The following is a 14,522-nucleotide window of genomic DNA, read 5'->3' as shown; positions in this document are numbered from 1 at the left end:
TAAGGTCTCATAGAGATGGGTTTGGTGTTGGGTAATAGGTTTATGGAGTGGTCATGGGTTCGGGGGGGTGGGAGTCCTTTTGGTTCTGAAAACACATCACCAAACTGTCCCAATAACTGCATAACAACTGCTGGGATCTCCGTTACAGCTTGAGAATCATGGGAAACTGCTCCTTCTATGAGCTGTAAAATAACCCCTCTCGTCTCTAATTTATTTTGCATGTATAAAGACCCTTCCTCAATCATCCTGGCAGCTGTTAACCCTTGCATATGTATTTTTTTGCCTTTATAAATAAACTGCATTGACAATTTATCAAAGTCCCACATGATTTTCCCCAACTCCCGCAGCCATTTAATTCCCAACACCATATCACAACCCGCCAGTACAATGACATGAACTTCCATCTCAAAGATAGTTCCTTGAATAAGGACCTCCACCTTACTGCATTTCCCAGCACTAGGGACTAGCTCACCATTTGCAACCTTCACTCTAACCCTCTCCTTCTCATCCAAGGGTAGGTTGGTTTTTCTTAATATGGCGGGATCTAAAAAATTGTGAGTAGACCCCATGTCAATTAAGATGGTGATCCATTGCTTCCCAATCCTCCCTTTCACTCTCATTGTTTTTGGGTTAAGTGAACCAGTTATTGCATGGAAGGATATTTCTGGATTCTTTTGGGTGGGACAAGTGTCTAAGGTTGGTGGAATTTCTTCTCCGGTGTCTCCTTCTATTTCCTCAATCACCACACTACTCTCATTGTTAGGCAACACTTCCTCCAGCAAAAACAGTTTGGGATTTTGGCACTTATGCCCAGGGACCCACTTGGCATCACAATAATAACACAACCCCTTTTCCCTTCTCTCTTTCATTTGGTTTTGGTTAATTTTGTGTATGGTTAAGGCTTGTTTTTGGCTTGGCTTGGTATTTTCAGATTGGTGGGACAAATGATGGTTGGGGTTCCTTATTATATTAGGCTCAGCAGAATAGTGTAAAATGGTTTTGGAATTTCTTTTGGCTAGGCTCAGGTTCTCCTCTTGTATCTTGGCTAGGCTGTAGGCTGTTATTAGGTTGGTGGGGCTAAACATTCGTACAGGTAACCTGATTTCATCCCTTAGTCCACTTAAAAAACAGCTCAACTTACATGCATCAGATATACCCCTCAACCTATTTGACAAGGTTTCAAAGTTTGCTTGGTAATCCTCAACTGTGTTTGTTTGCTTTAACCTTATCAGGGCTTCCATAAGATCATCATAGGCATTAGGTCCAAACCTAACAAGTAGAGCTCTAGTGAACATATCCCAATCTTGGATTTGCACACTTTGTTCCAGATCTTGGAACCAAACCAATGCTCTTCCTTCCAAATGAAAGGAAGCTAGTTTCACACGGCTTTGTGGGAATGTGTTATGGTATTGAAAAAACTGGTTAACTTTATAGATCCAACCTAATGGGTTATCTCCATTGAATACAGGGAAATCCAACCTCACTGTGCGTGCCTGGACTTCACCTTGCTGCTGCTGATGAAACTGCTGCTGGTGTGGAAACTGTTGTTGTTGATGAAAATGGTGTTGTTGAAACTGTTGTTGCTGTTGAAACTGCTGTTGTTGTTGTTGTTGTTGCTGTTGTAACTGCAAATTTTCCTGATCATTTCCACCTGGAATACCCGAGGAAGACTCTCCAGAAGGCGGGCTGGGATTTCCTGTTTTCATCCCTGCTGAAATGACAGCTAGTTGCTGCAATATAGTTTCATTTTGCTTCTTTAAAGTTGCCATTTCTGTATCTAAATGGGACATTCTTGAATCTGTGGACTTTTTTAGCTCTTGATACTGATTTTCGGAGGATTTTTTGAGGGCATTGAGCCCATCTTGTAACTGATTTAGTCTAGTACCTTCAGCCATGAGGCTATCTTCTGCACAAGACCGGTATCTCTGGATACCATTTGTAGCACTCTGGAAAATACTACTGGGAAAAGTTTCCCAGAAGGGTTCTTTTCAGGGCAAGTAGAGAGAAAATAGATAAAGAAAAATACTAAACTTTTACTCAGATTTTGCATAGTCTCAATGGCACATGACGGCGCCTTACATAGCAGGAACCCTACAGTGATAATAAGGCCATGGGCCAAAGTAGAACAAAATAACAACCAATCTTTGAAGTAGCCCAGTTGACAATAATTAACAAAAGAAAATAACTAGATGAAAATAAAATGACTCCTGCAGACTTGGCCCGGTTACAATCTCTTAAGCCCACACCGTTGGGCCTAGCCCACGTCCCCCATTCAAGCACTTCACTTTACTTCACTTCAGACGCACGCACACGAACACTTCAGATTCACTTCAACACTTCAGTTCCCCAGTCACGCGAACCCTAGCCCCTTCGGTCTCTTCTTCCATGTTTCACCCAGCCACCGCCGCTCGTTCCTCCTGGTCAACCCAACGTCGGCAGCTTGTTACAGGTTTTTGCAGCGAAATCCATTGTAGAATAATCGTCGGAATTCTAACGCAGCGATGGCAAAACCGTATAGAAAAAATCTTTTTTTGCAGCAAACCCATGAATTGCTACAAATGCTGAAGAAGTTTCTTCCGTCGGAAATTATTGTTATGCGGCGAACATACACGTTGGAAAAGAAAAACATTAACGGCGAAAAGAGTGAATCATCGTCCATATTTGCGGCGCTAAATTTGGCTGTTGCAGCGGATTCAAATCGTCGCTATTTACCGTTTCCGACAGTTTATAACTGTATTTGAAAACTTTTTACCGGCGTGTATAAGACCTAATTGCAGCGTAGAGAAATTCGTCCCAAATAATGTTATTCACGTGGATTAGTAGAAGAATGACAGAGGTAATTTTATGCATCCGTTTTTTGGCAACCATTGAGCAGCGACGTATAAAACGTTGGGAAAACATTATTCCCAATGATTGAGCGTCTTTTTGCGGCGAACTTGCACCGCCGATAAATGCCATATTCCTTGTAGTGGATCTAACCCAATTGGAATGAATTTTAACACAATGAATCTCACTGTTTGACAATGGCGGGCCTGCGTATCATGGCCAATAATGGCATGATCTCCTTCGTTTGTGGCGAAGGAAACCAGGATTACATCTTGACACCTTAGATGTAAAAGTCCAAAAACAAAGATATGTAAAACCGAGCTAAAAAAAAGCCAAAAACTATATCTTTTCGCTAAAAAAAACTCTATTTCTTCGTAATATCGACAACCCTATTCTATCAATTTTCAGAAACCCTGTGATATCTTTTGGAGCTGATGTAAATTCTGTAGAAGACCCTTCGTTTTGCAAGAAAATCCTTAGCTTGGTTTATTTCTCTATAGATATGCCTTATTGCTATGTTCAGATCCTTAGCTAGACACATTATTCTATCTCAAACTTCCCTTACAGGCTACAGCATACTGAGTAATGGATCGTTACCCGCTCCTTGCCACCAGTTGGCCATAAGTACTTGAGAATCAGTTCCAACTTCAATGTTTACCATCTGAAGCTTTGAGCATATTCTCGGGCCATCTAGAAAAGCCGCCCTTACTTCAGCCATGGTTTCCGCCGTTCTTAAATTGCTGGTCGTTGTTTTGGTTGTGCTAGTCATCTAATACAAGAGTACTTTTGAAGTTGAGAGAACAGCATCTTGATTGGATAAACCCGGACTGCTAAGTGCTTTTTTTTTTTTTTTGTAACACATTCATTACACGCTCACACAAACAAACGTTTGTTAAAAAAAAACCCCATGTTGAAAGGATTCGTAGTCCTTAAAGCACGAGTCTTATTTCATACCAATGATCTCGAAGACAATAGAATAACGCACAACACCCCACAAAGTACAATCTACCATCTTGAAAGGATTCTAGTCCTTAAAGCACGAGTCTTATTTCATACCAATGATCTCGATGACAATAGAACAACGCACAACACCCCATAAAAAAAATCATATTTTTGCAAACTCAACCGTGTTCTTCCCATCATGAGCCTTCCCGAAAAAATGCTTCACATAATCCGAATACAGAACTTGCCTATATGCTGCTTTCTCCCCTCCGGCGAGCATTTCTGGGAAAGGACCAATTATCTCATATGGCTTTGGATTCACGAAGATGGGAACCGAAATCCTGTTCTGGCTTCCATTGGCAAGCACACGGTGCTCAATGCTCTTGTATCTTCCATTACTCATTATTTGAAGTGCATCACCAACATTGATAACGAGCGAGCCACTTATAGGTGGAACATGGATCCAGCTATCATTTTTTCCTCGCACATAAAGTCCACCAATCTCATCTTGAAGCAAGATAGTGAGGGTTGAGACATCGGAATGACGGCCTACTCCCACCGTGAGCTCGGGATTAGGACAAATGGGATAGTAGTTAAGGTTGATTCTCTTTGAACCCATCAATAGTGATTCTTTCATCTCATCGATTTCGTTCACATTTAATCTCTTCATTAGCACCTCTAATAGCCGTTTGATAACAACTTCAGAGCTCTTCATGTATTCCAGCACTTGATCCCTGAAAGGTCCAAACAATTAGTCCGGAGCAACTATTTACATGTATTCATCTATCAGATTAAGATAGATATTAGTGTGTGTAAATGTAAATGCGTAGAAGTGTTATTTATTTGTTATGTAGCTATGTTACTTGCAGACGGAAGGCCATGATGCAGAGGCCTCATCCTCAGAAACATAGAAGAGGCTGAGGTAATCCTTCCATTCAAGAGCCTTCTCTGCTTTAGGAGAAAAGCTGGTTCCAAACCGCACATTTTTTGAAGGTGAATTCTCTTTTAGGAACTTCTTCTTGTCCTCAGCTGGCAACCCAAAGAACAAATGGGTTGCATCCTTCACATTCTCAAGCACTTCAATGGGCACCCCATGGTTAATAATCTGAAAGAAACCCCATGTCTCTGCTGCATCACAGATTGATTCTGCAACTTTTGGGTCGTTCCAGTTTGACATGTCAATGATGGGTATGGACTCTTGAGGCATGATGTTGCTGAAACTGATCCTTTCTTCTAGGGGTTGGATAAATCGTTGGGGAAGGCATTCGAGTCCCATTTCAGAGAGACCCTTCACTCCATTTCCTTTGCTTATAACAAAGTTTGCGATATCTGCGGAATCGGTGATTGGTGTAGCAATTGTTGGAGCCATTGCTTGGAATTGGAAATATTAGATAAGACAAGAAAGGAGATCTTTGGTGGTGCACTTTGACTATACCACCATAGCTATTTATAAAGCATTGTCTCAAAGGAGATCCTTGAGTATGTGCTTCAACAACTCACATGGCAATCTGCATGCCTTGCTAAGCTGTGCTCCCAATTGATCGAAGCCGATGTTCAGTTTGATTCAGCACACATAATCCTCCGGTCCTACCATTTGTCTTTTAACTTGACTTTGATTAAAAACTATATAGAAAGGACTGAGATTTTCACCTTCAACTTTTTTTTAAGTGCTCGCCTTTACTTGCCTTTTCTTTCTCTTGGCAATATTCAGCGTTACTCGCCTGACTGTGTAAGAGCTTTATATTATTATCATTTATTGTTGTTGTTCTTCTTCTTGTTGGTATAGTTGTTTTGAGTGAGCTGTACGTTTGTCTCTCAAATCCATCCCACTTATCTCAATTCATTTTATCTAATTATCACAATATTTTAAATTTCAACACAAAATATAATAAACAATTCAATTTTTCAAATCTTAAAATAATAATATTATTAAAAAATAATATTCTAACAATATTTTATTTAATTTTTAATTTTCATTTCAACTCAACTCAACTTACTATCCAAACGCAATCTGAACCCTTAATTGAATTTGTTCAACATCCATTAAGGAGTAACCCAACGTTCATTGAATATCCAGTACTCTTGGTGGTATGTAAGATCTGGATCAGCTAGATACTGAATGTGGATATTATTACATGAAGTTGTATATTTATCTTTAAATTAAATTATTTTCATGCATCCCACAGATTTAGGAGTAGTAATAAAAAAATTGAAAAATAGTTGGGAAACGAGAATATGATTAAGCTTTAATCCTTGGCCAATTCTCATGTCAGCAGCTCATTAAACTAAATAAAAAGGAAAACAAGCTTGAAAGTATAAACCAACAACCCCCTCGAGAGGAATGGTGTGGCTCATGCATGTACGCTTAATTGGTAAGAATAATAATAGGGTTATAACCCTATTGTTATTCATCTATTATTCTTTTTATATTTGATTTTTTTAATTAATTATTAATGAAGTGAGTATTAATAAAATTATATATTTTTTTAATTTTTTCTTAATAATTAAAGATATTAAAAAAATACTTAAAAAAATGATAATTAAAATACATTTAAAGAGTAAATCGGTAATAATAGGATAATAACCCTATGGCTGCCCAATTGGTAATATCTGATACACAGCGATAAGACAGCATTATTAATGTGGAAAAAATAAGAGATAAAACGCTTATAATGTGCCTTACTACAAGAGGACGATGTGTTTTCATGGCATTACTTATTAAAGGAAAGTCATCTAGTTAGTTTTTAATATTATTAATTTGGTCAGAATATAATTATTTTTAATATTTTAATTAGTAGAACTATAAAATGTGATAAAAATAAAAATTATTAAATTAATAATATTTTATTATTATATATAGAGTAAATAGATAATCTAATATAGATACAGACCAATACTCATACTTTACTGAAGTTTAGATTTTTTTTTTTTATCTTGATTTTTTGTCTTTCTTTAATCTTATATTTTCTTTTTTCAGACAAATAAATTAATGACTTTTTTATTTTATTTATTTATTTAAATTATTATATTAAGTGCATCAAGAAACTAATGCACCCGGGCCTTTTCCTAGTATGTATATATATATATAGAAAATAATTTGATACGGCCTTGGGTTTACCTTAACTAACCTCGTATTACAGACGGTACTATTATTAGGTCATCAATTAATTAAGGTTCATGGGATGAGTGAGGTTTACATGATGTACGTGTGAGATTGAGGGAAAAACAATGAGAAATAAGCGTTGAAAGTGCAGCAGGATCAATGATGTTAGCACCTCGACCGGCCCATCTAAAATGGGCCGAAAACGAGACACACAGATCTCCTTATTCTTAGAAGCGCTTATAGCTAATGAACAGTAATAAACAATATAAACAGTAAATTTTGTTTTACGTTTTCTTCTTCTTTTTACACGTCTATCTCTACTTTTTTACAGTAAATTCGCAGCCACAAAAGCACCAGTACAAAAATGACAAAAAATAACAACAGACTATTATTTTTTATGTTTTCTTCTTCTCCCTCTACTTCCTCATAGCAAAATCGCAGCCACAAAATCACCACACAAAATATACAAAAATGACAACAAAAAAAGAAAAAAAATGAAGAACAGCTTAGGCTGCAACTTCAGATGAAAGCTCGCAGTCGCATGCGCCCCCCCTCTCGCTTTAACAAACACGAGGCTCGAGTTGAGAGAAAGTTAGAAACTTTGAAAGAAGTGAGTACCAGAAGTAAGGGAGAGAGTCGGGTGTAAATATATTGGGAAGTTTTAACTGCGATTTAACCACGGTTACAAAATTTGGTTGACTGGGACCTTAAACAATTGTGTGTGGGGTCCACTCTCACTTTTGGGGTTTTTAATTTTTAATTGGTAATTCATGTAATATGGTGTTTATTACTTATTAGAGTAAATAGTAATCCTCTTCCCCAAATGGCAATACACGACTACATTAGTAACGGTTGTTGCTGGCCATTTAATTTCCAGAAAAATAGTATAATTACTTTTTGAGTATTTTTAATCATTAAACTGTTTAATATTAAAATAATTTATACAATTTTAAATGAACAAACTCTGAAGAGTACTCCTATATTCACAAATAAATTATATAAAAATAATTTTATAAATTAATGTAATTTTATCTGATCTGTTAGATATATTTTATAATAAAAATAATTTTATAATCTGATAAACCATATCAAATTATATTAATTTATAAGATTGTTTTTATGTTATACGTTTATGGTTAGAATATTTTTCGTATCTAAAACATTACTCAACAAGATCACAGTGACCTTATCTTGTAACCGAACACCCATACCTTCATGCAGGCTGCTGACATTGATGAAGAAGAGCATCCCTGTGTATATGATATATACAGTGTCAGAAGAAGTTGTGCTCAGTTCCACGCCTCTGCTCCCTACTTTCTTTTCCCCTTGGAGGGTCAAAAGGTAGAAAGAAGGGAAAAAAAAAATTGTGAAAATTAAGGATAAAGGTAGTCCTACGCAGTCAACAGGAGTGACATACAAGTAATGACCCCTGCCCAGCCCAAATTGCGGTAGCTCACTCAATCTTTTTTGACCCACGTTTTATTTGTCACCTCTTTAATGCCAGGGGCTGAGGCTCTCTAGGTTTGACAATATATGAAACGATCTGTTAATCTAATACGAATACGATACGATAAAAGTAAGTTAAGATTTAATCTTAATAGAATTGGATCAAAATGAATTGACTCGTTAAGATACGATAGCTTAACGGGTTAATCCGTTATGACCCGTTAAGAAAGTTAAAGTTACAATTATATTCTTATACTTAAAAGATAAAATTTTTGAGATTTTAATTTCGATATTTTTATTATTTAGATTGTAAGTTTAGACTTGTAATTAGTTTTATATTTTTTTATAGATATTATGATTTTAATATTTATATAAAATTATACTAATCTTAATTAGATTAAGGGGGTTAATTTTAAGTCTGTTCAATCCATTTACATAAACGGATCAAAACGGGTTGACACGACACGATCTATTATGTTAATGGGTCGTGTTAAGGTTTTAAATTTTGACACGATAAATTTAACGGATCAGATTAATATTAACCTATATAATATAATATACATATCTTGACACAATACAAAATTTGATGACACGATTTGACACCAAAGCCCCTCCCTCCTTCAAATGCCATATAATCGGTTTCATATATCTGCCAATGTCAGAAAAGGTGAATGAATTAAGATGTACGTATTCATTTATTCAATGATAAATTATCTCCTTTAACTGGCTATAAACGTGAACAATAATAATAGTGCTATAATAATGAACAGTGTTAAACAGTGCGAACAGTAATTAATAGTGCTGCAGTATGTGTTACAGTAATTAACAGTATTCGTAAACAGTAATAAACAATGCTAAACAGTAAAATAAATGATAGAATTTTATTAAATATTTTTAAAAGAATAAAATTAAATAAATAATTAAAGTTTTTAATATAATTTAAATCTCATAATATTTTTAATTAACTAAAATTATTTAGATAAAATGATTTTTTATCATTATAATATTTTTGAAAATTTTAAAATAGAAGAGACTTACTTTAATAATGAAAAAATATGAAAGTAATATAGAAATAAAAGATTCTATATTTTTTCAGTACTCCTTAAATCATTAAGTATTATGGTTGAATTCTACACAATTCATATATTTTTACTAAGAAAACTATTGTTAAAATATTTAAAATCTTTTAATTTTCATATTACTCATATTATTGTAATATTTTGTTATCATTATGATATTTGTTAAAATTTATTTTCCTATTCTGTACATTAAATTATTAACTAATTAATTTTCTTTAAAAAAATATATTATTTTCACACATCATATTATTTTTTTAAACACATCATTTTTTAATTAGACAAATGAACAACCTGCTTTGCACGTTATATAACTGGTAGTATGTATATATATCTGCCTATATCTTAAAAGCATGAATAACGTGAACAGTAATAAACAGTCATTACTGTTCACGTTAAAGTGTAAAAGCGGCTGCCGTATGGGTGATGACCTGACGTAGCTAATTTGAATTGTTTTTGGAGACTTGCGTTGGTGGGCTGGATCAATAATCCGAGACTACCAAAGAAAGCCCACAAAGTTGGATATCCACGGCCCACATTTAGTTAGATAATTAAAATATAAATTCAACTTTAATTTATAAAATACTAATTTTTTATCATTAAATAAAAAAATATAGTTTTGTTAAATATTTTTAAGAGAATAAAATCATATAAATAATTAAAGTTTTTAATATAATTTAAATCTCATAATATTCTTAATTAACTAAAATTATTTAAATAAAATGATTTTTTAAGTGCTCAATGAGTCATTGAGTAGTGTGGTTAAATTCTACAATTCATATATTTTGTTAAGAAAACTATTGCTATAATATCCAAAATCTTTTAATTTTCATATTACTCATATTACTGTAACATTTTATTATCATTATGATGCTTGTTAAAATTTATTTTTCTATTCTTGCACATTAAATTATTGACTAATTAATTTTATTTAAAAAAATATAATATTTTTACACTTTGTGAATATTAGTCACTAGGAAAACGTGCATTGCACGTCACTCACAGCTAGTGTATATATATAAATTGGCACAATCAAGCCATCCCAAATATTTCCTTTTCGGGTCCAACGATTGTGCTCCAATGGTAAGATGGCCTCTTAATTGATAATTAGTTGAGAATATATATTATATTCCTTTTTCTTATCTTTTTTATATCGAGAAGAAAGAGATTTACCTGTGAGTTATATTTTTTGAAGACAAGACAATGGTATTTGGATAATTTTCTGGATTTATGATTTTGGGTTTAATGTTTTAAGTTGCCCAATGTCTACAAGGCAAACCAGAGTCGCAAAATTAGTAACTAACCCTCTTTAAGTTAGAAGGGATTTTTTTGGTTTTATAGATTTTTCATGTCTTGTGCTCTTATTTAGGTAACGAGAAGTTTCACTGAGATCAAACTAACAATCACACCATAAGCAGTGGGCTTCAAAACTCGATAAAACGAGCTGCCTTCATTGAGCTCATTGACATTGTTTATAGTATGTATACACTTGGATTCAGCAAGTATACCTTGGAGCACTACTTCCTTTGTAGTAGTAAGTCTATATGTAGCCTTTCCTGTTCAAATATAAGGAACAAACTATGCCTCTTGGTGCTAAATTATCCCTAAAATATCTGCATGATAAACTCCTGAAATTCAACTGTTTTTTTAATGCGATTACAAGTTCTGGATTCTACATCGTATAGACTCTGTCACAAGAGGCTGGTTCATGGACTATGCTCCAAAGGAAGAACTTCTCATGCATTTATATCACATATTCTTCACGTGGCAGTACATTGCCAGACTAAAATATAAAATATATGCCTTTGAAGTAGAAAGCACAACCAACCTAACTTATGAAGTCAACTAGTCAAGTATAGTACTTGTACAGAATGCCTTTGAAATTGTCTTGTTCTACATCATTATTAATTTTTTAGCAAATCAATTGTCCATGTCATTTGCAAATGCTGGTAGAAAGGGGAAAGGAGAAAAATCTGCAGAAGATCAATCAAGACCCATACAAATTACAATCATTGATTACGGATCCCCTCCAAATCCTCATCTTCAATTTTTTCTCCAGCGTTGTTGAACTCGAGCCACAACCTGGACTTGCAAAATTCCATGAAGAAGTACCAAGCAAGCCCAGCCAATGTCAGCAGAGCACTTACCAAAAACACAGTGCTAGTAGCCACTGCCATTACATAGACCAAAAACCCAGATGGGATCAAGCACATAACCACCAGCCCTGGCAACCCCATGGGAACTTTAAACGGCCTCTTCACTGCTGGCAACTTCCTCCTCAACCAAAGAAAAGATGAAAACTCCAATAACATCCCCAAACTATACAAGAAATTAACTGAAGAAATAATGTTCACAAAACTCATGAAAGAAACTGCGAGGGCAATCAGTGTTGAGAGAAAAATTCCCACCCAAGGTGTCCTAAACCATGTGGATCTTGCACCGAAAATTCGCGGTAAAAATGCTAAATCTGCCATTCCCATAAGTTGGTATGCACAACTGCTCAATTGGGCTTCATAGAGTCCAATTGAGTTCCCTCTGCATCTCCTCCACCACTGCCGGCATGTGTAGTCTCATTCGAAGCATTTGAGTGCTCTGAAAATAGATCTCGTCCTCCAAGAACAGATGCTTAAAACCATACCACTTCAAAGATGGATCCAGTTGAATTTCTTTCCGAAACTTTAGTCTCTAACGAGAAAATCTTTGATTGCTCATCTGTAAAAGAATCATTCCACTTGACAACAAAATATAGCACACCATTATAATCTAATGCTGTCAATTAACATACCTACTTCGTTTGAATTGCATCTGTTGAATTGCACAAGGAGAGATTTGTAGAGATGAATGAGATCAGAGTGTTGTAGGGCCAGTGTTAGAGATTAATGGAGCTGAAGCAATTTGGAAGGACTGTTCATTGTTCAATAAACATGAGTAATTAGTCAAATGTGCAGTGAATCCGTATCGTCCTTTTCCTTACCATTTTCCATTTGGAAGAATTTGCTTTAACAAAGTTACGTAGCCACCAACTTCAACTTCCCATTCAAACCTCCGAAGGTACGTTGATTTGAATTGAATTGAAATGATTTCAATGTTTTTTCATCTGGAACATCAGAATGCATATTTTGTTGCATTCTGATGTTCATGGTCCTGAAAATTTAATCAATCCTTTCCCTACACCACACAAGATAGATGAGAGCCATCTTTCACACTGCCGATTTGTGGGCAGCCATATAACCCTATCCAGTTTACAAAGAGGTTTACTATCATTTTAGGCACAATCTAAACCAACCCAATTCTACCAAAGAAATCATTCCACAAGGCTCTAGCTAATGTTTATTTTGATGCAAAATAAAACCAATCGTGGGTAGGCAAGTATCTGGGAGATTTTTTTTTATTGGTTCAGTAGGTTTTGAACCCATAACCTCATCTCCACCTTTTCCTTTCAAGGGTAGGAGGTCCCGATTGAGCTAAAACTCGTTAGCCTGGGAGGACATTAACATCAAGATGTACACTGAAGCTCCATAGATGCTTGACAGTTGTAAAAGCACATACTGTTGTTGCATATGGTGAATGCTATTGCTATTCAATTAGGCTGGTTTGGTTACACAAAATTAAACTATCTTATCTCATCTCATATAATCATTATAATTTTTCATAATTTCCATACAAAATATAATAAACAGTTCAATTTTTTCAAATCTTAAAAAATAAATAATATTAAAAAATTATATTATAACAATATTTTATTCAATTTTCAATAAAATATCTCATCTCATCTCATTTAAACTGCGTAACCAAACGAGTACCATATATGCCCTATGAGATTCTAATTTATTATACCATGATGGCATAGAACAGGTGTTTGAGGTTACTGTTTGAAGCCAGGCTTGTGATCTAGAGAGATCTAAGGTTTTCACTTAAACAATCCATAGATTTATAACAATAAATCAATATTGAAGTTTTGAAAAAAAAAAAATTGAATTAAATGCAAATGTGTCCCTGTTTGTAGGAATTCTAAATGTGTCAGCTTCTTATGCTTTAGTGTCATTATTTATTAACTTCACTAACAAAAAGTCAATTGTTTAGTCCTATGTTCTTTCAGTTATTAACATTAGGTTTGCAGGTAGTTTTCAAAACTCGAATCTTCCACTGCAATGTTGATACTGCTGGTGTTTTGAGTTTAGACATCTTAAAGGATAGTTGGAGTCCAGCTCTAACAATCACCAACGTGCTTCTTGCAATCAGAGCGATTTTCACAAATCCTGACCCATGTAAGTTTTCAGGATTTCTCTTGGCTATTTGTCTTTCAATAATGGTTTAAACATAATAAAATTTCGTAATGTGTTTGTATGTGACCCAAAAACACGTGCTCACGGAATAAAACACACGAAGCTGGTCTTTTCACTTATCAAATTGTGGAATGCAGACACCTTGATAGCTCAACTGAGAACTGAGTTTTCGCAATGTAACTACTGAATGTATGGGGCTTTCTTGTACTGAATGTATTTATGTTGTCAATGCAGCAGATAATTCGATAATCCCTGGCATTGCCCGATTGTACTTGGCAGATAGAGCTAAACATGACGAATTAGCTGCAGAGTGGACAAGGAGATTTGCCAAGTGACTCTTGTGAATCTGATGCAAGTGCCGTTTCAATTGCAGATATTCCTTGAACATCTTAATTCATGGATTGGTATAAAGTCCGTGTAAAGTAATGGGAAAGATTACTTGCAAAGTTTACACCGCAACCTGCTAATTAGTCTAAGCTTCTAACCATCCCGGAATGTATGATGATGGCTGAAAGAGACATAACGGCATGCAACATGGACTATGAGAAATCCTTTCAAGATTCAGGGGCTATGTAATGTAGATATAATAATATATATATATAATATAGTGGTTAGTTCATAGTCGGCTGGTGATCGTCGTTGTGCAGTGCGGATAGCCACCGACACTGTTGAAGATAGGGTCGCGCGGCCGAAAGTCATGTCCGAATGGTGAAGTGGGCATATTTATTATTATTTCCGTTTCCAACAGAATTATGCACTAGCAAGTAGCAGGCACAGTGATATTTGATTCGTATAAAGTAAATGCATGTAGCGCCTGATTCAGTAGGGTACAAGGAGAACTAC

The 14,522-nt window shown here is 35.1% G+C and overlaps 2 protein-coding genes across 2 annotated transcripts; one reads left to right on the top strand and one right to left on the bottom strand.

Annotated features, from left to right (window-relative positions):
• Positions 1 to 3,736: 3,736 nt before the first annotated feature.
• Positions 3,737 to 5,226, bottom strand: LOC121241031 (feruloyl CoA ortho-hydroxylase F6H1-2-like). The gene is made up of 2 exons (XM_041138615.1): positions 4,632 to 5,226; positions 3,737 to 4,502 (listed from the first exon to the last, which is right to left on the bottom strand). The coding sequence occupies exons 1-2, from the start codon at positions 5,135 to 5,137 to the stop codon at positions 3,932 to 3,934; spliced, it is 1,077 nt and encodes a 358-aa protein (XP_040994549.1). The 5' UTR covers positions 5,138 to 5,226; the 3' UTR covers positions 3,737 to 3,931.
• Positions 5,227 to 11,628: 6,402 nt separating this feature from the next.
• Positions 11,629 to 14,515, top strand: LOC121240949 (ubiquitin-conjugating enzyme E2 E1-like). The gene is made up of 4 exons (XM_041138465.1): positions 11,629 to 11,879; positions 12,402 to 12,444; positions 13,514 to 13,661; positions 13,914 to 14,515. The coding sequence occupies exons 1-4, from the start codon at positions 11,629 to 11,631 to the stop codon at positions 14,012 to 14,014; spliced, it is 543 nt and encodes a 180-aa protein (XP_040994399.1). The 3' UTR covers positions 14,015 to 14,515.
• Positions 14,516 to 14,522: the final 7 nt, after the last annotated feature.

The sequence above is a fragment of the Juglans microcarpa x Juglans regia genome, chromosome 7S, assembly GCF_004785595.1.
Source record: "Juglans microcarpa x Juglans regia isolate MS1-56 chromosome 7S, Jm3101_v1.0, whole genome shotgun sequence".
NCBI lineage: Eukaryota > Viridiplantae > Streptophyta > Magnoliopsida > Fagales > Juglandaceae > Juglans > Juglans microcarpa x Juglans regia.
Note: the sequence above shows the minus strand (reverse complement) of the source record. Positions and strands in the feature narration are given on the sequence as shown.

Coding starts and splice junctions, on each gene's coding strand:
- LOC121240949 (XM_041138465.1), top strand. CDS start 11,629: ATGGGAACTTTAAACGGCCTCTTCACTGCTGGCAACTTCCTCCTCAAC. Junction 11,880..12,401: donor TCTGCCATTCCCATAAGTTG/GTATGCACAACT, acceptor GCTTTAACAAAG/TTACGTAGCCACCAACTTCA. Junction 13,662..13,913: donor TTTCACAAATCCTGACCCAT/GTAAGTTTTCAG, acceptor TTGTCAATGCAG/CAGATAATTCGATAATCCCT.
- LOC121241031 (XM_041138615.1), bottom strand. CDS start 5,137: ATGGCTCCAACAATTGCTACACCAATCACCGATTCCGCAGATATCGCA. Junction 4,503..4,631: donor TCATGGCCTTCCGTCTGCAA/GTAACATAGCTA, acceptor TGGACCTTTCAG/GGATCAAGTGCTGGAATACA.